General features: G+C 39.0%; 1 protein-coding gene across 1 annotated transcript in view; it reads right to left on the bottom strand.

The window, feature by feature from the left end:
• Nucleotides 1–279: 279 nt before the first annotated feature.
• The window catches only part of LOC149238413 (ruBisCO large subunit-binding protein subunit alpha-like), an 81,804-nt gene continuing 58,751 nt past the window's right edge, over nucleotides 280–23,332 (bottom strand). The window contains exons 3-9 of the mRNA XM_089373029.1: nucleotides 13,914–14,035; nucleotides 13,573–13,780; nucleotides 13,328–13,473; nucleotides 12,930–13,236; nucleotides 1,419–1,669; nucleotides 1,051–1,251; nucleotides 280–841 (exon numbers count right to left, since the gene is read on the bottom strand). Of these exons, the coding sequence (XP_089229155.1) occupies nucleotides 554–841; nucleotides 1,051–1,251; nucleotides 1,419–1,669; nucleotides 12,930–13,236; nucleotides 13,328–13,473; nucleotides 13,573–13,780; nucleotides 13,914–14,035 (1,523 nt within the window). The 3' untranslated portion in view covers nucleotides 280–553. The remainder of the gene's footprint in view (nucleotides 842–1,050; nucleotides 1,252–1,418; nucleotides 1,670–12,929; nucleotides 13,237–13,327; nucleotides 13,474–13,572; nucleotides 13,781–13,913; nucleotides 14,036–23,332) is intronic.

The following is a 23,332-nucleotide window of genomic DNA, read 5'->3' as shown; positions in this document are numbered from 1 at the left end:
TTGTAACACATTTTCAGTCCTCAATATTTGAACCTCATTCAAAACAGTGCCAAATCGGACTAACTATACCCAAGGAGCTCTTCCTCCCGAGTCCCAATAACTGGGAGTGAAGGCACTCATTTTAATTTTTTGTGTGTTGCTTTCGATTTGTTTGTAACCATGTAGATAATAATGGAAATATGGCCATGTAATACCACACAGGTTGTTTACTTCCCGCAAGTAGGGAAATCTGGAGCTCACAACATGCAATGCTTCTCAAGTCCCTAGAGATATGATACGTGGAGAGAACAAATTTCAATTATAACAAATGTGAGTGCTCTGATCCTTCAAATAAAAGAAAGGCTAACAGTAATATATGCTTAAGAGGCTTCCCCATACTTGAATTTTGTTTGAAAGGAAACTTACAAAATCCAGTATCCTGCTGACGTTACTTTATTCATTCCTCTACCCACATCAGGCAGGCAATTATCCTCCGAGGCAACACACATTACATGAGCTCCAAGATGAATGACAATTTAAATATCTAGCTTTCAATTTTACTCACGAAAAAGATCTAATATGTGATCCCAGGAACAGGGGGAACCGCGGGCTTCAATTTTTTGGACTTCTCAACGACAATTGCCTGGGTTGTAAGAACCATGCCTGCAACAGAGGCTGCATTCTGTAGAGCACACCTTGAGACCTTAGCAGGATCTATGACACCAGCACTGAGAAGATTTTCATATTTATCTGTCATAGCATTATACCCCACCTCCCAGCTGGAAGACAAAATTTTCTCCACAACAACAGCACCTTCAACACCAGCGTTATCTGCGATCAATTTTGCTGGAGACAAGAGTGCCTGCAACAAAGCTCTGTTTAAGAAGAGTTCTATACAAGCTAAAGCAAACGGAACAAAAGACTCTAAAATCTGGGTGGTTTGCGTCAGCATCTCTTCAGTAATTTTTTGGGAACTCAGATAACAAAGTAGCCTGCAGTGATATATTTGTCTGGTCGGATGAAACACAAAAACTCATGATGTTCAACCAAAAAAAAATGCACGATACAAACCTTTTGTACAATATCAGCGCCGAGGCGTTCCTCTGGATCATCAATAGATTCTTTTATCTTCAGCACATCAGAGGACAGGTGCACATAAGCAGCCCCACCACCTGGCACAATACCTTCCTCAATGGCAGCAAAGGTTGCATTCTTTGCATCCTCAATTCTAAGTTTTCGGTCCTCAAGTTCAGCTTCTGTGGCTGCTCCAACCTGAAATACATAGCTTGCACCTTCAGATGTAAATTTTACAAAGCTAACAACAGAAGTGCCTGTTAGTCTTGACCAAAAGACGGTTATACTGCTTGTCATTAAGAAAATGTGCAATTTAATGAGGATATATACAACAGTACGAGGTAGAGTTGATAATCGATAAGCACCTTAATAACAGCAACACCTCCTGAGAGCTTTGCAATTCTTTCTGATAGTTTCTCTGAGTCATAGACAGAGTCAGTTGCTACCAGTTCCTTTTTAAGTTGTGCAACCCTCGCTTGAACTTCATCTTTGGTGGCAGCATCGGCAATAATGGTGGTTGTACTGTTGGTTACAGTAATCTTCCTTGCAAGACCAAGCTGCTCAACAGATGCATCCTCAACCTTAATACCAAGATCACCAACGAGAAAGTCCGCACCTGTTAAAAGGTATGATCAATATTATAACAGCGAGGCAAATACACATTTAATGATTGTAAATTACTGGGAAGACATCTCCATCTCTAGACTTCATGGAAGACATCTCCATCTCTAGGTCCCAGTTATTCAACTACTAAATTCACATTATATCTAAAAGTTAACCTCCAAATGCTGTCAAAAATAATGATCAGTTACATATCCAATGAAGGAAAATACACAAAATAATTGTGAATTACTGGGAAGACATCCCAATCTATAGAACTGTAGAAGGTGATTAATTCACCCATACGAACATTTGCCACTACAGTGGACCTAACTCCCAGCTTCTCAACTAGTAAATTCACATTGGAAGTGAAAGTCAACCTCAACACGGTCTATTATTAAGGTGGGACACACAACTCTTAGAATAAGCATTGTACAGAATTTAGAAAACATTCTGATGTGTCATTGTCCAGATGATTTTACAAAAGCAGATGCCAGAAATAAAAGATTATTTCCATCCATAGTGATGAAGTACATAATACACATCTTATCTTTTGCTGTGTATACATAATACCGTATTGGTCTTGGTGGGGCAGTGCACGTCATCAGCATCAGCATTCTTGTGTGAGTACGAACAACTTATGTCATATAGTAAGAAGAGAGTATACCACAACCAACTTATGGTCATAAGCAGGTATCAGAAGCTTCTTTTCTTTAGCCACATGATAGCGGACTTCAAATTTCAAATTTGTGATCTTTTTCTTCCCAGTTTCAAGTTTCGCAAGGGTGATGCAGTAAAATCCAGTTCACTTGATGGGCTGAGTAATGGTAAAGCACTACGATTATTGTTCAACTTACAATACAAAGCATTATGCCTTTTTCTAGTTGAAGGATAGCAAGTACAGACTCCCTAGCAAGAACAGCCCTTGTATTTTACTGAAAATGGCCTTCTACTAACATTTGAACATTGTCTCATTGTGCGTTTTGAAGTAAAAATGTTTATTCACAAAATCTTGTAGGGTCACAAATCCTTTAGACAAATCAGATGCCTAACTCGACAAAAAGTAACCTGAAATAACTATCGCATTAGCTGCAGTTTTTAAAGGACTAACAACACAATAGTCTTCATAAGGCCACAAGGCACACAAATTTACATGACCTCAAATATAGCTGCATACCTATAAGCAGAAGCCACAAATCACTAACAAAAAAATTGACAAAAAGAGCAGTATTGCTTGCACAACTAGAGAGACTACAAAGAAGAAACCTTAAGATGGCTTTTAAAACACCATAGTGCACACACACACACACACACACAAGGCCAAACACAAGATGGTACAATTTACTAAAACCTGTCACGGGATTTGCCGAACTTTTTCCTTGGAGTTAAAAATCTAGTAAATTTCAAAGCCTGCATTTAATGTTAGACTGTGAGTCCTAGACAATCACAAAATCCAAGGCCACATTGATATGAGCTATTAATCCTCATCTTTGAGGTGTTGTAATGATCCACTGATGAGTTGTCAGGATCTAGAATGGCCAAATTTGTGTACTATAAATTCAGATCAAGAGATCAATACAATGTGTTGAAGATGGCTTGAGCCTCTTTCGCCATTTGCTCATCAGATCTTGTCATGCTTGTCTCAATTCTTAACACGGTATCAAAGCCATGGTAAAAAAATGGTGATGATATTAGAGCAATGTGGAGAGAGGATGAAGCTATTAGAGTGAGTTGAAGAGAGTCTCATAGTGACAAAATTTGTCTTAAACAAGTGAAATCCACAATCAGGAGAAGAAGCTATGCTGCCTACAAGATCTACATCCTTTTGACCGTATAAGGCAAAGAGGAGCAATCTGCTAATCAGTTTCATAGCAAGTGATCTACCAAGTATCATAGCAATCTACATCCTTTTGATCATATAAGGCAAAGAGAAGAGCAATCTGCTAATCAATTTCATAGCAAGCGATCTACCAAGTATCATAGCAATTTGATTGGATTCATAAACACATAGATCTGGTTTGTGTTGAGTTTACAAGCTATAAAAATAATTGCCTTCAACAGGTAACTACTTCCAATGATTAATTAGAATTAATAACATTCAATGTCATTAAGAAGTTACACAGAAGAAAATTTCAACCATTAAATATGAAATAGCAGTAAAGATAACCATGAGACAATAAAACAAGAGACAAAAAATTTAGGCCTGAGGCCAGGGTAAAACCCACAAGGGGAAAACCCAGATAATTCTTTCCTTAGAGAGAGAGAGTTACAGATTCATCAATACATCAGAAATCACCACGGCGAAATAATAGCCAAACCAGGAACCAAGAACCAAGATCAAATGTCAAGCCAAGTGCCATTCCCTCCTCCAGATTTTTGCCCCTCCTTTTCTCCTGAAATTTGCTAGATCAGAGATAATCAAGGAAAAAACAATGTCACAAATGAGGAAGAAACCTCTCACCTTTATATAGGCTTCCAAAGGGGCGCAAGGGAGAGGGGGGGAGGTGGGGTGCGTGGGTCGAATGGGTGCCTCTTTGGGGCCCAGCGGACTTGAAATACTATGTATGAGGTCTACTTGAAGATTTTTGGAAGCAAAAATAAAAATAAAATTTTTCAATTTTCTTCATGATAAAAACACTGACCATGGCTACCATATTTCCAACAGTTTATAAATATTATAAATCTGATTTGGATCAAATTTATCAGAGTTGTGACAGATAATATGACTATGGTAGTCAATCAAAATCTGAGTTTGGCTTTCCTGTTCAAATCTGAATGGGTGCCTCTTTGGGGCCCAGCGGACTTGAAATAATATGTATGAGGTCTACTTGAAGATTTTTGGAAGCAAAAATAAAAATAAAAATTTTCAATTTTCTTCATGATAAAAACACTGACCATGGCTACCATATTTCCAACAGTTTATAAATATTATAAATCTGGTTTGGATCAAATTTATCAGATTTGTGACAGATAATATGACTATGGTAGTCAATCAAAATCTGAGTTTGGCTTTCCTGTTCAAATCTGAAACAAGCAATCAATCAGGAAATCTAGTTTGATGGGCCATCATGTGGTTTCATCATTGAAGAAATCTGCTCCATGTGAATGCTCAATGTGTTGTTGAAACATAGATGATTGGTCTGAAGTTCCCTCATTATTGAATACACTTTCCACATTGCCACACGAAGCATTTCCTCAAGTGAATCACCATTAGGAGAGGCAGCAGATTTCATCTCTTGCAGACTGGTAAATGGTAAAATTGGTAAGTGTTAATTCATTAGCACTGCAGCACTCACGTGAAAAGAGTATATTCCAGCTGCAATCAAGTCATTTGAATATCACATCTCCTACAATTTTACCATTGGTTTAGGGATCTATTCAGGTGATACACGGAATTCTCCAAATTTGGTATGCCATGACAAAGTGTGTACAAGAATAGCAAGCATTATATGGAGCAGGTGAGAGCACAACGTCACACCATCAATGTGCAAGAACCACTGCCTAGCAATGAGATCTGCAGCCTATGCCATTCAATCCATCCGATCCATGCAATCCACATGTCCCAGCTGAAACGATCTGTGTCTCAAGCAACCAAACAGCACAAAATACATTTTATCATTGGAGCCACAGAATTGTTCTAATCCTGCCAACTCTGTAGAGAAGGAATGCAAACAGCAGAATTGCATGCCTACTCGTTGCCAAGGAAACATTGTTGATCCTTTTAAGTCGGTAATCCATGCATATATCAAGATCTACAGGGTTTCATTCCAAGATCGCAAGCTCCACCCAGGGCTCTAAAGGCTGCATCTTTCCTTGCCTATGTTGCTCAAGAAAAATCATTAGATCTGGGGAATTGGAGAGGCATAAAAATGCCATGAGGAGGAGTGGACTGCACGCAAATCAATTATCAAATCCTGTTTTCAACAGCCTGCAAACACAGTGTTACCTCCACAGGAATTTGCTAATCTTGCAGTTTTCCCAGCACCCACAGAATCAAACCCACAACTGTGCACCCACAGATATGACACGCAGCACCTGCAATTTTTCCATATCAATTACATGTCTTCTCATTGCCAAGTAAAAATTTCCGATTTTTTAAGTCAGTAATCCATGCATGCATCAAGATCTACAGGGTTTCATTCCAAGAGTGCAAGCTCCACCCAGAGCTCTAAAGGCTGTATCTTTCCTTGCCTGTGTTGCTCAAGAAACATTTCCTTTCATATGAAGTGCTGAAGCTTAGATTGCTCGACTTCTTTCAAAGTGCATTCAAAAAGGCAGAATTTGGATGCTAGGGCAGCCCATTATTGAGTTCAAGATCAAATGACCACTGGTATGTGTGTCTTCCAAGATCAAATGACCACTGATATATGTGTCTTCAGATCAGTTGGTTGGGTTTTCTAACTAAAAAGAGGCATGGAATACATGTCGGAACTGGACAATTTTTTAATGGATAAATTAAGTAACTTTACTCTTCTGGAAATAACACAACTCCCATGCACCGCTAAAAGAAAAACGATAGGCCCACAAAAGAAAGAGGTAACATGTTTTTTTCCAAATGGCAAGATAGTCAACTTCTCGTCTTTCCAGATTGAAATTTGATATGCATTGAGTAGTTGGTGATATGCATCAACACCATACATTATTAGCATGGGTGATATAATTTGGCGACAAAAACATTGATGTCTTTGACGTATCATCAATCAATTGTTATTATTTTGTTCAAAATCAATTGGCATGGTCTAAATGTATATAAAATGCACTCTATCTCCTCACTGAAAAGGTGAAACAATGACAGGTGAGAAAAGTTGAAAACTTGAAAGGTGAAGCAAAACTTGAAATATGAATATCGTTGTAGCCCTTCCATTATACATCCTTGTGGTGGAAGACAAACATCATAATTAAATCATACTTCTGTTTTGCTTACATATCCTCAACCACCCCAAAAATGAATAAGGGGGTTTACGAACAAATTGTACTCATGGATGGTTCCCTTGATGCGAATGTTGTCTAATGTGACACATATTTAATTTGGCAAGAAAGGCATACAAATATTGATCATTAAATGCTTGTGACAAATAGAACAATAAAATTATAAATTATGTATTTCTCAAATTCTGATCGAGCATTTTTACAACAAAAACTAATCATTTGTGGTCAAAGCAAATGTCATAAGCTATGTAATCCATGGGCTTTCCTTCGAATGCTCTATAGATCTTAAAATTGAAGAATAAGCTTAAGTCATTGGTTGAAAGAAAAATTCATTGAAAGAGACACGCCCTAAAAGGAGGTCAAGAGAGTTGTCAATATTAATTGTGAAAATCACACTTTAGGGTGCAAGATTGGTAGTAGCTAACACCCTCAGAAAGCATAATGCAAGAGACCGTGAAAGAAAAGAAACATGTTCAAACAAGTAAATTCAAGTGAGTGTGACAAGTGAGCATGAGAATAATAACAAATGGTTAATGCAAGAAAGAATTTACAAAACGCATCTCAAGAAATCAAAGAATTACAAGAATATAAACATGAATTGCATAATTGGCTTATTGATATTTAAGGTCAAATAGATTTGAAAAATCGACTGATGCACTTCAAATAAAATTAAGACAAACACAATCAAATTGATGACATGATTGACACAATAAATGCAACAAATAACCTCATACAAAAGGTTGATGTGACTCGTGACATACAAGACATACTATAGAGGGTTGATGCTAATTGTGATATAGAAAACTTAATGATTGCTACAGAGACAACAGACGATATGATGATAGATATGCTAAGTTACCAGGATACAGATATGGATCCAGATCCATTGGATTTTTGAAAAGCCACGATCCGGATACGATGAGGATACAAGAAGTACAAAAAATATATAATAATATTTTTCAAATTTTATAAAACAAATTTGATGTTCAAAATCAAAACCATTGATGAATCACAACATTAGAACAACAATTATTAGATAATTTATGAATCTAAACACTGCAATGATGCATCTTGCCTCATACAAAAACGATAGTAGTAAATACAAAAATGAGTGTTTCATCAATGATCACTTTATTAATATGATAATATAAAGTAGGTCTGTCTACAAATCTTGACATGGGTCTACAAATCCTGAAACAGTCAACAACATCATCAACTACATATTGCAACTCTACATCGTGAATAGATGATGGTGCGCCAGGAAAGTCAAAAGTTGTTGCAGAAGTAGGAATTGGTTGTGTAGCATCCTCAAGTAGATTGAGGTGAGTCATGGCATTAAATGTCATGCTTAAGTCAGATATCTCAAGTTCCACATCCCACATCCTACTTGGACCTTTCTTATACTCTAGACTAAACTATGATAAAGGCGGAGATTAGAATGAACATATACAAGATCCTCAGCCTTCATTGCTCCCAATCTATTTTGCTTCACTGAATGGAATAACAACCTTGTGGCTAGAGTTGAAAGATAAGTGTTGTCCCCACCATAGAAGCCCCACCAAGAAATAGGATCCATACGCCCTCAATCATCCATGGCTAATGGATCTGAAAAAATCCCAATGGATTGTACAAATGCTCCAAATTCCTCACGTACTTCCTTTCCAATTTCCCACTTCCCAATAGATTTTCCTCAAAGTTGTCTTATATCCATGTACCACTTCAAAATCTTTGTTTGGAGCTGCTCTTCCGAGTAAATACAATATTTTGGAATGATAATATTTCGGGTGCGGTGCATATGCCATAATGTGTAATAGCGTGGTCATTTTGTTCCACCTTTTTGTAACTATGTCTTTCACTTCATTGTAAAATACTTCAAAGGGGTCTTCACTTGCTTTGATAATTTCTTGTACCCTTTCCAACATACTATCTATGTTTTTGTAGACTCCCCCCAAGCAAGGCATATATGTTTTGAATGCCCTAATCATGGTTAACATTGGTTTTGTTAACTGCAAAAGATATTGGACCTTGTTGACCGTGTTGTCCTATATCAAAAGTTGAAGTCCTCCATGATTCCCAAAGAGGGTCTATGACCATTGCCTGCAATGCTTGTCTGACCTCCACAAGCCTCTTTATGACTAAAGTGTGGGAAGAAAAATGAGTTTCAGCAACCTACATAAGTTTTTAGAAGCCAAATCTCAAATCAGAAATAAAATAAACTAAAATTAAAATTAAGAACTCATAATGCATAACACTGATTAAAAATTGAGTACCTTTAGTATCCAACTTTGCAAAACTCCAATATATGTCTTGGGACATCAAATGATTGGTGATAAATATTTGGATCTCCTTTGATGCTACATATAGTTCATTGATCCACTCAATCTCACCAATCTTGGCATGCATAAGGTTCAACGAATCCACCGCACATGAAGCCCTGAAGATTTGATCTTGGCCCTCCACAATCAGGACCACAACTCTACAAACTTTTGCATTGCCAGTGATAACTTGGACAACATTTTGTACCCCCACACTTTCTATTGCATCAATAAAAATTGTGCAGATGAACGTCGCATCTTTTGCCACAACAATGCAATCAATGGCCTTTTGTTAAAATTGGCAATTGGCAATGGGTTTTTCAATTCATTCCCACTCATATGTAAATTATCAAGGTCAACCTCACCTCTATGTAGACTCATAAAGCCCAATGGTCATATCACTTGAACCCCCAACGATTTGTAAATATAGAGGTGCTTACAACCTCATTTCTCATATCCATATCTGATTCTTCTTCTCTCTAAAATAGCCACAGAAGAAAGAAGATCTCCAGCAAAGGTGATGAGGGCAAGGTTGGGATCATTTTAGTCTCCTTCATGGGCCGAGTTCCACAGGCAGGAGGCCGAGGTTGGTTTGGAGAAAGTCTGGGCTTATTTTTGAATTATTCTGGGCTCATTTATCTTCAATTTTAGGTCCGAGTTTGAGCAGAAAGGAAGTCACATTTGTTAAGGGCTATTCGATGGTGTTTTGGGGATACTTTTGTGCGGGTCTTCTCTTCAACTGTAAGCCGCATTCCTGACAGATTGGTACAGGTAGGCCTCTGTTCTAATATCCTTTGAAACAAAGGACAGAGAGGTTGTTTGGTATCACAGCTAGGCCGCAAAGTCTCCATGGATCAGGCAGACCGAAAGGCTTATGTAGGGGTTGACATTAGCTCAAAACAGTTGATTGATGTGGATAGAATCTAGTGAAGTCATTGCCTTGAAAGAAGATCTTAAGGTGAGTAGAAGAGTTATAGCAGTATGGAATAGAACCTAACCAGGATTTAGACTTGAAGGGGTAGTTTCTTTGGCATTAGGACAGTAGTGATACTGATCTTCATATTGGCAAGTCAATTTTGACTCTAAGTGTACTCTGTCTCTCTCTCTCTCTGTTGAACATTTGATAATAATAATAAGAAAAATTGATCAAGGGTTTTCCCCATCTTACGGTTTTTCCCCAGCTTGAGCCATATCTTTGTGTTCTTGTCTTGGCTTGTCTTCTGCATTTACGTTTAATGTTCTTTCATTAGTTACTGTCATATGATGATGGTTAATGTGATTGCTAATGGATTAATGAAATTGATAATGGGCTAATGATCTAATGAAGTAACTAACCTAAGCAAAGAACATGTTAACTTAAAATTAAAATGGTATCGGAGCTCAGGTGAGGACAAGCCCAAGCAAGAGTGTAAGAGAAAGCAATCACCAAGAGAAGATTGTTGACAAGTCTCCATGGTCTCCTCCTGAGTCTATGAATTTTGGAGGTTTACTATGGCATGAAATTTCACCTTTCTGAGTTCTCTGCAGCTCTTGAGGCATAGTGCAAAATTATTATCTAAGGCAAATCTGTATGGGTTTCTAAAGCAATTTGCATGCCCTAATCTGGGCCTGTCTGAAGTCTTCCTTCGTTGAACTCTTGCGGCCTAATCCATGATCTTTATCTATAGCATATTCGGTCCTCCTGAAGTCTATTTGGAGGCTTATCTATGTGATATTTTCGGCCCTCAAAAAATTTGTGTCAAGTGAAATTCTATGGGCTAATTCATCTATGCCTAGGGTTTGACCTTACATTTTCTTAAGCATCAATTGTAATGATCTTAACCTCTAATTCGAGCCTAATCTGAGGAAGTCCTTCACTGATTATTAAGGCGTTCGTTAGAGTCTAGTTGGATGATTTGGAGTGGAAACTGAGGCGAATTTTGCTCATTTTTTAGGACTGACTGCGTGGACAATCATGGGACCATTTATCAAATCTATTGAAACTAAATCCCTATGCTTGTGACCTTCTATGCCAGTGTAAAGACACCATTTGAGACACAGCCCTGAGTGTCACAATTCTGAGCATGGAAGTTTGATTTTGTAGTATGGATAAAAGAACTTATGGGGTGAAGTTATGGCAACCTAAGCCCTACTTTGTGACACCAATTTTGCAAAAGAATCTAGGATCCATCTATAGTGCCAATTTTGAAAAGTCTCGTCATCCTTTGGACTTGTCTTGAAGGAGTATTTAACAGTCCTATCTAAAGCAGTCACAAGAAGTCTCTGACAAGTTACTCGCTCACTGATATGGCACAATCATATTATAACATTGTTGCAGCAGTTTGATGGATGGCTCAGTGATATTTTTGCTACGGGGTCCAGTACAACAACTATGTTTTACCTTTCCCTCGATGTACCAATGACTGATGACAGGAACAATATTAGCATAGGCATATTTGATATGGCAATATTTAGTATTGAGAGGGGAGCTTCCTATGTTGAATGTCGTAATTAAGTGAAGAAGAGGAGTTGCACGCTTTATGGAAATTCACTGATGATACACAAATTTGACCTTGGCATAGTTGTGAAGCCCTTCGCATCCGTAACCAAATCAGAAAAGGGAAAATCATTCTTGAAGTAGTAGCTGTGAAGATCTATTCATAGAAACCAGTGTGAACAACCTACATATGAAATTCATTTGTGTTTTTGTCAACCTGGATTATGAAGGTAATCCTAACGCATATCGATGACAGATCATTTTCATCTCTTGGTATCGTTTGAGCCTGAAACAAGAGAAGCAAACACCGATAATACTGTGGAATTACGCTGATACATAATGATTGTATCTTTGGGCATTGATAGCTACAGAAACAATAATTTTGCAATAGCATAGGTTCACTGTAACAACAAGGTTTTCATTGTTTGAAATACACTCATTGCCCATCAGTCCTATTACTCAGCAGTATTAATGCATCTACAATGACATGATCAGCTCTCATGTATATATACACATGCTCAATTTGAACTTCTTATATCAGTTGAGAATACTTCTGACTTACAGTACCTACAGGCACTGTGCTGGGAAAGCTTTTGATATTTGTAACAGAGTCTTCTACACTGTAATAGAAAGCTACAGGTAGCAGAACAGGGATTCTGCTAAAGACATATCAGTAAGCAAAATCTTGGATCTCTTGAAAGACCTGAAGTTATCATAAACCCAATGCAGTGAAGATTTTTTATTATTATATGAGGCACCACTCTAGGTATGGCATCTCAGCATATACAACTCAGCATCATTTATGGTCTCTTGCATAATAGTAGCCATAATGATATGTTGAAGCTCCTAAAAATTGATGACAGTTTTGTAGTCTTGTTCACAAACGAAGTTGTGACCAAGACAATCAGATACCTTATTTTTTGAAAATTTATCTACTATGAAGAATCTACAGGGATCTATCAGTAAAAGAAATCGCAGAAACTTTGATAAGGAATGCAGCTTCACCTGAAGCTTTTATGGCAACCCTCATCGGCATGAAAACAGAAGTGCCTTGAAGAAGGTGCAGGTCAGACTCTATGTCTTAACAAGTACAATAAGCAGGAGACCCTGATTTTGGCATCCGGGTTGCATTAAGCCAGGATCGTATGAAAATAGTGTTATAGATATGGTCGCTTGAATGCGAAAGAACCTTCCTCATCATGGATCAGTTCCCTCATGGAAAGTCTCATCTCTCGTATGGGAAGCTCATGACTGAAGGCCAAAAGCAAAGATTCAAAGGGAGCTATAAAATAACTGGATTAATAGCAGGTTGCAGATGGTTACATTGTAGGTTGGATTCATAGTACAAAACTTGCATCCACTATTTGAAATGGACAAGCCCCATTCAATGCCAAAAGCAGTTCCCTCTCATAGATAGGAGAATGATGCAGAGACATTGACAAACACCAAATTCTTTACTGAACCAAGGAATCACTTGAATTCAAAATTGCCTTGCATAAAAGCTGATCTAAGTCCTAATTATTACTAATTTGTGACATGCGTGGTACAAAAATTACCTGTCATTATAGCAATATCCTGCAGTAGGGCCTTTCTCCTATCACCAAATCCTGGAGCTTTGATAGCAGCAACTTTGACTATTCCACGCAACTTATTTACAACCAATGTAGCTAATGCTTCCCCTGATATATCTTCAGCAATAATAAGCAGTGGAACATTCAACTGTGTGGTCTTTTCAAGCACAGGAATAATATCTTTGATTGTTGTAATTTTCTGGTCAGTGACCAAAACTCTAGCATTCTCAAACTCCACAAGCAACTTTTCCTGATTTGTAACAAACTGGGGAGATATATAACCCCTATCAATCTGCAACACAATGACAATTGCAACTGTAAGAAGCCTGACAGAAAGGCATCCTGGTAAGACTGGTTTAGTGCAGTATAATCTCCCTGCTTACCTCCATTCCCTCCTCAACAGTAACAGTAGTTTCAAAAGATGAAGAAGACTCTATAGAGAGAACACCATCAGGCCCAACTTTATCTAAAGCATCAGCAATCATAGTTCCTACGAAATCATCATTTCCAGCCGATATTGAAGCCACAGCTGCATAATGAAAATGTGATTGGTAAGAATACATGAGTTAAATCATAACAATGATCCATGCCTTTACAAAGAGCATTCCAGACAATCTTGCTTACAAACCTTTAATATCCTCCCGTCCTTTTACAGGTCTGGACTTTGTTTTCAGCTCCTCAACAAGCCCCTGCACAGTTTTATCAATTCCCTTTTTTAAGGAAACTGGATTGGCTCCTGAACTGACATTCAAAAGTCCCAGCTTTATAATTTCCCGTGCTAAAACAGATGCAGTAGTTGTCCCATCACCTGCTGAATCATTGGTCTTACTTGCAACCTGCATTATTTTAAGACCTTGCTTAGTATCAATTTACTCATGAGAACTTTAAAAAAGGAATTGATTGCACAATTTTCCTCGTTATGTTTGAAGTTTAAACAAAATATGGACCTTGAATCCTAATAAACATTACCTCCCGGATCAAAGCTGCTCCTGCATTTTCCATTGCATCAGGAAGTTCAATAGCACGAGCAATTGTAACTCCATCATTAACAACTTTTGGAACTCCAAATTCATCTAACACAACATTACGACCTGCACAAAACCCCTAAAATGCATTACTTCATCTTACACAAGTAGAATGAAATGAAAATAGGAAAAGGCACTAGATAGACAACTTATTTGTGATAAAAAAAATAATGAATAACAATATCAAATGCAAGCTGAGAAAGCAATGCCAATAAAATGTTTCCTAACAGTTTTCCTTGAAAAAAATGGTCCTTGTAAGCAAAACAAAAGGTTCTGCCTATCAATTTCATCAGAAGATATGGTTCAAAGCTATTCGAAAGAAGAGAACTCCATTGGAGGAAGAGGGGAATTGGCATGAACTAAAAGAAAAGTTTGTTACAGAAGAATAATGTTTACAAGTTGATTTTCACTGAAGGCACAATAAAAGTAAAATTCTCTCATTTAAAAATAATTGTTATTGAAATAAACTTGATCAACTAACCTTTCAAGGATTCCACAATATAAATTTTTTATCCTGTATAAATATACACACACATAAAAAAATAAACACAGAGCAGACTTTTGGGGCTTTTCTGGTACCTAAATGTGATTTTCTTTTATTGAGTTTTTTCAGCAAGGTCCTGCCCTTTAGTCGAGCACTTCATTCTTGGTCGAGCACTTCATTCTTGCACACTTCTAAACATAATGCTCATATCTAACTACCAAAATAACTACAGGGTTAGGTCAGGTATTGAGATATCCTTACTGGTTAGGTCCTGACAGTACGGTATCGATATGGGAAGACCTCCTCTACAAAGTACAGGTAGTCAAGCTGTCCTTACTGTACTGGTATAGGTCTTGACTGGTCTTTCAGGTCCTGAGAGAGAGATCCTTATCCCAAAGGTTAGCTAAAGGCCTCAGGTCTAAGATCCTGAGAGAAAGATAGGTAAGGGAGAATACAAGAGACAGGAAACAGAGCATTAGGAAATAAATAAAGGATAGAACACCACATGTGTGGGTAGGTAGGTTCCAACATATCTACCAAATACCTAATACATTGGTACACAAGGTTAAATGTTCCAACATATCATTACATGAGCTAGTTACATATCTCAGAGATGCTTGAAAATTCAATTATGAGCAATGGATTCAAATCCCTTTAAGAGCTGTTGGTGAAAGTTCGTGTTCTGATTAGGGATGACAGAAGCAGGAGGTACTCTCATATGCCCCAATGAACAAATGGTGGCTTGATATGCCTGGGGATTGGGTATCGTGTCCAATAACCAAGCTGAATACCTAGCTCTATGGCAGGGTTTGGAAATAGCACTGGCAAAGAAAATTACCAAAATTTCTGTGTTTGGAGACTCAATGCTTGTAATTTGTCAGCTGTGGAAGGCTAAAGAATCGCCAAGTCCAGATCAAGCTTCTTCTACAAAGGATCATTCTTCAATCAATTGAGTTTGAGCAAATTGAATTTTATTCATGTTCTCACAAACTTGAACACAGCGGCAGACTCAATGGCCAATAGAACAGTTTCAACGGAGCAAGGAAATTTTGTATTAGACCAAGGGTCCATTCATTATTCACCCATTCCTTCATCATGGAATTAGGACAAAGTTATTTTTGCAAAGTTGACAATGGTATTAAAAATTGGATCATGGGACGAGTCTCTTTGATGGATCCTATAAAGACAGTCATTGTTTACTCACTTACACCTCCACTCTTCAGGAATACAGCTCCATTTAGGAACAAGTATGCTCAAGAAGGTGGTGAATATTTAAATGCCACGCAGCATTAAGGAAGTGAAATCATGTCTTAATCAGAAGAACAGATGGTGATTCAAGGCAGGAAGCAGCAATAACAAGTGGCCTCCGGATTTAATTCTTCCAGAATGAGATGCATTTGCACAAGTGTGGAGCCCCTCAGCTATGGCAAGGCATTCAATTTATTGCAGGTTAGTGTTATTATCCTCATTCCTCCGTATCTCTCGAATGACATCACACAGGGTCGCCAGGATCTTGTTCTGAATATGGAAGCCCCGCATTTTAGTGGTTTGTGGCAGCAACACAGAGAAGACAAAGTTATTTAAGCACGGGATTGTCCTCCAGTTCTTCAGAGTGTTGTTGATGCGGGACTCCATCGGTTAACAGTGATGGTTTGAATCCCTCGAAATTCATTGCACAGATCAACTCAGCATGCCAAATTTGGGTGACCAGTCATAGGAGAGAGAACAAGTTAAAACTAACCAGATTCTGGAGATCCTGTTGGAGTCTGTGGAAGGGCTGTTAACTGCTCTACATCAACAAAGTGCCGCAGAGGAAAGCGAAGGAAATCGTTTCAGCTATGTAAACCAAGCATCCCCTGCAACAGAGCAATCTGGAACAATTTCAGGCAGAATTTCAGGAGAAATGTTAGCACACGACAAAAGGGTGGCTGAATTGGAGGAAAATTCCAACAAAGATAACCAGCACATTGCGTAGGCAGCCAGGACCAGCATGGGACGAAGTAGCCTATCGATCCCCGTAGGCTATAGTCCTTCATAAAGGCGGAAAACCCCAAAATTCTCACTGTTGGGCAAAGTTTTGGGGCTGTTGGGCAAAGAAACCCAAAATTGGGGCTTCGAGTAAAGTTTACTCAATCATTTTAGAAGAGACCCCTCTAGGAAATCTATAAATATGAGAGGAACGAATTCATTTTGCAGCATCAATTGTGGATCTTTTTATTGGTTTCTTGAGCATTAGCTCCGAGGGTTTTAAGACCCCAATCTCTCTTGTCAATTTCGGTGGTGAAAGATTCCACCTTAGCTGACACCTCTTCCATTTCCTCTCTCTGTTTTGGCACGGGAATACCTTTAAGGCGGAGTGAAATTCTGAGATAATTTCACTGTTCTTTGGGCACAAGGGTTTTCTGGTTGGGCAACAAATTCTAGGATTTTGGTCTTGAACAAAAAGAGTGAAATTCTCAGGAGCAGCGAACTCTCTCTGTTTTATCATCCTTGTGAGGACAGCCAGCGTCTCCTTATCTCTGTTTAAGCACAGAAACCTCTTGATACACACAGCAGAGGCATGTGAGTATTTCTGGGCAATCAATAAGGGTTCGGACTCCCTAATCCTGCCCTAGACAGGAAGCCAAATTAGAGGGGAACCTAAAAAGCACAACTATTCTGCACGCAAAGTTCAGAATATCTCCAAAAAGGGACAGCAAGTTTATTGGTTAGGAAGCAAAATCCTGTTGAAGGAAGAATGTAAGCCTGAATAAGATTCGTTTGACACTGGGCACAAGGATCTTGGACAGCAGAACCGGCTAGGGTTTTCTGAATTATCACAGAATCTCAAACTCAGACCTGTAGGTGTTTATGAAGGACACTCGCAGGGTGAGTTGGAACTGTGAAGGACCCTGGGTCAGCATCGAATGAAGTGAAGGAGTTCTTGCAGGATTTCGGCCTACGCTTCATGTGTTTCATCCCTCATGATGGTGTTACTGAAGACAGATCCGTAGTTGGAATTAAACAGTAGGAGACTAGGGTTTTTTACAGGTTTCAAAGTCAGAGTAGAACTGTAATTTGCCAAAGATATATGGCATTTGTATGAACTGTAATCTGTTGTTATAAACTGTGGTAATCTGTATTGAACTGTAATAACTTATAAGCATGATGCAAATGGCTGGAGCACTGTAATAGTGGATAGAATTTTCTGATGATACATTATTGAGTTATTCAATCGTATTATAGTAGTGTCATCACAGTTGGAAAATTACAGAATTACATTGTGAACATAGTTGCAGTATTAAATTTTAATTTATATTTTGTTGCATATTCTACACATAAGTATGGATAAAACCCTAGGGAAAAATAGGGCAAAATTACTCTGATCCATTACAGCATCAACCCTGTGAAGAAAAAGGCTCGTTGTGCGAGGGCAACCGGGACATCTGGATAAAGCTGGAAAGAATTGGCACAGATACAATTCTGTTTGAACCTGTTCTTTCCTTTGCTAGATAGTGTTACTGCTTATGAAATATTATGATGCTATGCAAATATATTTTCATATTAGGAGTCTATTGCCAAGCTCATGGTAGGCACATATTCAGAGTAGGAAGCAAAGACTGTCATAAGAATAGAATATCTACATTCTGGACCTCTGAAAGCAGTGAATATCTGAAACATGAGGAATTTTGTAAGGGACCTGGCCCAAAATCCAGCCTTTTTAATATTAATATAATACTCGTTCCTTCAAAAAAAAAAAAGATTTTGTTCTAGTTGGTTTGAGACCATGGTTAAATTCTTTTTTTACTGAAGCAAGAGTCGGTCCTTCTATTCACTTATATGTATAAAATAGATTACATAAAATACATCGAACCCAAAGGAGAAGAGGGCCAAAGAATTTAGCTTTCACTTTGTGCTTTGGGAAAAGAGCCAACAGCTCGAGAACCGGACCTAGGGCCCAAAAAACTGCTCGCACCATCATCCAAGATCTAACGGTCGAGGATCAAAACGGCACGAAAACATGTGAACCTGAAAAAACTAAAAGCGGAACCAAAGAGGACATAGAGACCACCATATAAAGATTTTGGGTCCGCTAGGGAAGCCAGGAAGATACCTCGGCCCACCAACATGCACATTGAACCTAGGCCGTTGATCTACAACTACTTGATCCAACGGCTGTGAGGAATATCAGGCTGAAAAGAAGTAGAGGAATACCCGCCCAATGAAGGCGGTATTCTCTCTCCTCCTTGAGCCACGTGTTGAACATTAAGTGGCATCGGGCTCATTTCTAGAATACCACTTCGGGTTTTGAGGATGCCCGAAATCCTAAAAACCACCTCAACTGTAGCATAACCAAAATTACCGCGGAATTGTTTCACCCACTGCCAACCATTCGGCTGAGAGACACATTTGTGCCATTGCCACGCAGCTTTGGTCAGAATGCCACAGTTTTTTCCAACTGCACGCTCGCTAACCTAGCTCCCGTTCTGGGTTGATACTTCGGACCAAGGACTGGATGTTCTTTTCATAAATATCCCTGGGTTGCTGCTTCATGAAGACTGTACATCAACTATTTCCAGAACTCTGCAATCTGCTAGAATCCCCTGTTCTGATAGAGCTCTCGGTCCACATTCACCTGTCTGAGACACTCATCCCTCAATCTTCCCTAGGGGACCTCTTTCCATCTATATTTATTGCTGCTTTTAGCACAGAGAGCTCCTTCATTAGCTAAAATGTCTGCCAATTTGTTGGTTGTTCAGCGCACATGCATAAAACTTAGGGTTCTCATGTTCTGAAGGTGGGATTGGATCCTTTGATAAACCTGAAGAAGCCTCCAATGTTTCGAGACTTTTTCTAGAGCCGAGCCATAGCAGATTTTCTTGACCGAATTAATGATCAACTCAGAGTCTGCTTCAATTATGATGTTATGAAGATTTTTTTCCCTCAGGATTTCTAAGCATTGCTCAAGGGCCATGAGCTCTGCCATATTGTTTGTGGCTCTCCCCAAATTACAATGAAAGATGAGTTGTATGCAACCCTTTTCATCCCTTATCACTCCCCCATAGCCAACCATGCCCGGGTTTCCTTTTGAGGCCCCATCTATGTTGCATTTCATAAATCCCTAAGGGGGAGGGTGCCAGAAGTCTTTATTAGCCACAATTTGATTTGTATTTTTGTTATTGCCCTGAGGAATAAGCCCCTGCATACCCAACTATAGTAGTATCTGCACATCAGCATCTGAAGGGTGATTCTCAGGGGGTTTTTGCATAAGAGTTCCTACCGTCTCCTTGAGCTGTCTTAAAATTTGTTCCATAATGCTCTGGGAAGAACCTTTTTTATTTTTGAAAATTTTGTTGTTGCATTCTTTCCAGACATCCCAGATTAGGAAACTTGGAGCTAAAGCCCAAGCTTTGTTGACTGTTTCATAATCAGAGAAGTTTTTCCTCCAATTCTTTAGGGTGTTGGTGATGCTGCCCATGTCCCTATCTGTTTGTCTGAAAATTGAAGCAATCCCATCCCACAATGTGGAAGTAAATGTACAGAGGTTGAGAAGGTGATCCATAGTTTCTTCTTGTGATTCACATAGCTGGCATTTGGATGGGCCAGATACACCTCTTTTCTGGAGGTTTTCCCAGGTAAGAATTTTCTTATGCTGCACTAACCACATGAACAGTTTAATTTTCATCCATCCCTGGTTCTGCCAAAGATTCTTCCAAACCCAATCCAGGTTGGTCGAGTCAAGCCCAAGGGCTATGCGTTTTGCCTCTTTAAGGTTAAAGGTGCCTTCATTGTTATTGCCCCATCTCAGCTGGTCTGAATCAACTGATATCAGGATCTTCCTTTGTTCCAGGATGGTTGTTAGAGCTTCAACCTGTGCCTTCAAGGGGGCATTATCCCTATAATCCAGTTCCTTCCATATCCTCCATTTTCCTCCATTATTAGCCTGATCCCAAAATTCATTTACTCTGAGTAACCCTTTGATGTTAGTATCATTCTTGAGATTTGCAAAGTCTTCTCTCAACAGTTTAGGTTCCTGTTGCCACCTATCCTCCCAAAACCATGCAAGGTTTCCATCTCTAATTTCCCAGAAACTGTTTTTCTGAACAATGGCTCTGTTCTCCCAAGCTTTGTTCCAGATGTGGGAGCCTTTGATGATTCCAGACATTCTAATGTGATCCCTATCTTGCCAATTGTTTGCATATTTCTGTTTCCAAATTTGTGCCCAAGGGGCAGCTGAATCTTTTAGCCATCTCCACCATAGTTTTGCCCCCAAAACTTTGTTTAGCACCTTGGGATCATCCAGTCCCAAACCTCCATGAGTTTTAGGTTTACAGATCTTTTCCCAGGCTACCAAGGCCCATTTTTTTTCTTCCCCTTTACCCCAAAGAAAATCTCTTTGGATATTCCTACATAGTTGCATGACTCCCTTTGGGGCTGGAAGGGCTGAGAACATGAAGATGGGAACAGATTGTAGGACAGCTTTTGTAAGCACAAGCCTACCCACTAAGTTCAAAGACCTACTAGTCCATTTTCGTGTCTTGTCCTGTAGCTTGTTAATCACAGGCTCCCATATTGTCTTGCTCAGAGGTTTATCTGTTAGCGGTACTCCCAAATATTTGGATGGTAGCATATCTCTTTGAAAGCCTAGAATTCTGGAAATATTTCTCTGAATAGCAATGTTGGTGTTAAAAAAGAAAATCTTTGATTTGGAGAGGCTTACCTCTGTGCCCGCAGCCATTGCAAAGTCTTTCAGGATTTGTTTGTAGGCTAGAGCTTCCTTGACCGTAAGTATGCCCTGTAGCATAGTGTCATCCACAAATTGTTGATGGGTCAAAGCATTCCGTACCTGGTTAGTTTGAGACCCTGGACCTTACCTTCTTCTTTGACAAACTTGATAGCTAGGCCTAGTCCTTCCATCATGAGAATAAAGAGGAAGGAGGAAAGAGGATCTCCCTGTCTGAGACCTCTCGAGGGATTAAAGGGCTTTGATGGAGAACCATTTAACAGTATTGAAAAACTAGAGGTAGTTACAAGGGCCATTACCCATTGATGAGCCCCGGAAATGGGTAACTATATGGGCTCATTTTGCCTAATATTCCCATTTAATCCACCACTCTCAATAGTTTTATGTATGCTTTTGAATATATTTATGTTAATTGTGTGAATGGGAATAGTCACTTTGCCACAAGGTCTAACACGTGCTTATTGCAGATTTTTGGACATTTTTGGGACCAAGATCAGGCATTTATGAGCAGATTGGTAGCCAAATACGAGGAAACAAGGCTGAGGATTTGTAGGAGGGATGTCTACTGCACTAAATGACCCCTTCCTCGAGTTCTCCACCATCAGCTCAGAGTTCTATAGCCCACCAAAGATGATTTTAAGGGCAGCCGAGCAAGTCTAGTGAAGTGGCTGATTAACTGCAGTTTTGGGCAGCCAAGCTCCTCAAGTTAAGGAGGACTGTTGGGGGTCCTCGTATGCATAAATAGGAAGGCTTCAAGCCTTGGTAGTTTAGTCATTTTGCTAATCCATTTTCGCACTTTAGTGCAACTCTGTATCAGCACATTTTCGAGCTTCTTCTTGTAAACAGTTTTTGGATGTAGCTATTATTTTTTGATCAATGAAGATGAATCTTGCTTTGCGCCAGCTCTGATCTTTCTTAGGAGGCTATAGCTCTTGGGGTTGGGCCCAACCCAAGTGCCAGTACCTCCTTTGTGTACTTTTATGTGTTTTTCTTGCATTCATAGACTAATTTCTGTTATTTAGGTTAAAATCTTGCTTCATTTCTTAGGTTGCTTTTGATGATTTAGATAGTTGTTCATGCTTCAGGTTGATTTGACAGTTTGGTAACAGAAAAGATCCACAAAAAGGCTACCAAGCAGTCCTTGATCTCAGTTCTCCCTCCTTGGGATCATGAATTGAGACCAAAGTACACTTGCTGCCACAAAAACACTGTTTTTGCCTTCTAATGCAATTGCTAGTGTTAGATGTTGAATTGGAAAAGTTGATATCAGTCATGTCTTCATGTTCAGATTTGTTCTTACTTAGTTTCCATAGCTCTCTTGCATGATTTCCTGTTTATACATTGTTGTTCATCATATTCCTGGATTTTAAGAGTAGATTAGGTCAAAGTAGATAAATCTCTTTTTTTTGTATTTGTTTGGATCAATTTTTGGAAAGTAATGTGCAGAACACCTGTAATACATTCCTACCTACCCTTCCTCCATCATACACTCTGTTCCAACCCCTCACTCAAGATTCCTTCCCTTTATTTGTCACACTTCTCCAACTAACCCGAATTTCTATATTTTTGTGCAACATTGCTTTCTACATCCTTGAACAAATCCAACCATCTTCATCACTCCTTAGGTTCATTTACTAGGTCCCACACCTCCTACCATCGTTATCCATCCTTCATTTCCACTTTCCCACCGTTTTTCCACCATCAATCCTCTAAAAATCACTTTCGACCTATTCCTGTAGAACTTCCTGTAGAATTTCTTGTAGATCCCCTGCAGCCTCCTGTAGAAGATAACGCGAGCAGTTTTTCGAGATCTGAGCGCAATGGAAATCTCTAGAAGGGTGCTAGGGACCCCTCAAGCCCTCTCCATACCTTCCTAACCCCCTGCAAACACCCACTCCATTTGCTTTCGCCAATAAACCTCTACACAGTCAAAAATAGTTAAAACACATGCATAATAATCTTGCATAAAATTGTTCAAAAATACAAAAAGATGATTTTTCCACATTTCCTTTCAGAAGTAGCTTAAACACATGTATTTTACCTCTGCAATAGTCCATGGCATCCATTTCAGTAGTGGTACATCTCTTTTCTTACACAAGTAGGGTTAGTCTGTAAAACTAGGGTTTGCTAGGGTTTGCATCTCCTTTCAGTTTTC

Source organism: Pinus tabuliformis, chromosome 8 (genome assembly GCF_031772625.1).
Source record: "Pinus tabuliformis cultivar Carrire ecotype Pingquan chromosome 8, CPIR1, whole genome shotgun sequence".
Taxonomy (NCBI): domain Eukaryota; kingdom Viridiplantae; phylum Streptophyta; class Pinopsida; order Pinales; family Pinaceae; genus Pinus; species Pinus tabuliformis.
Note: the sequence above shows the minus strand (reverse complement) of the source record. Positions and strands in the feature narration are given on the sequence as shown.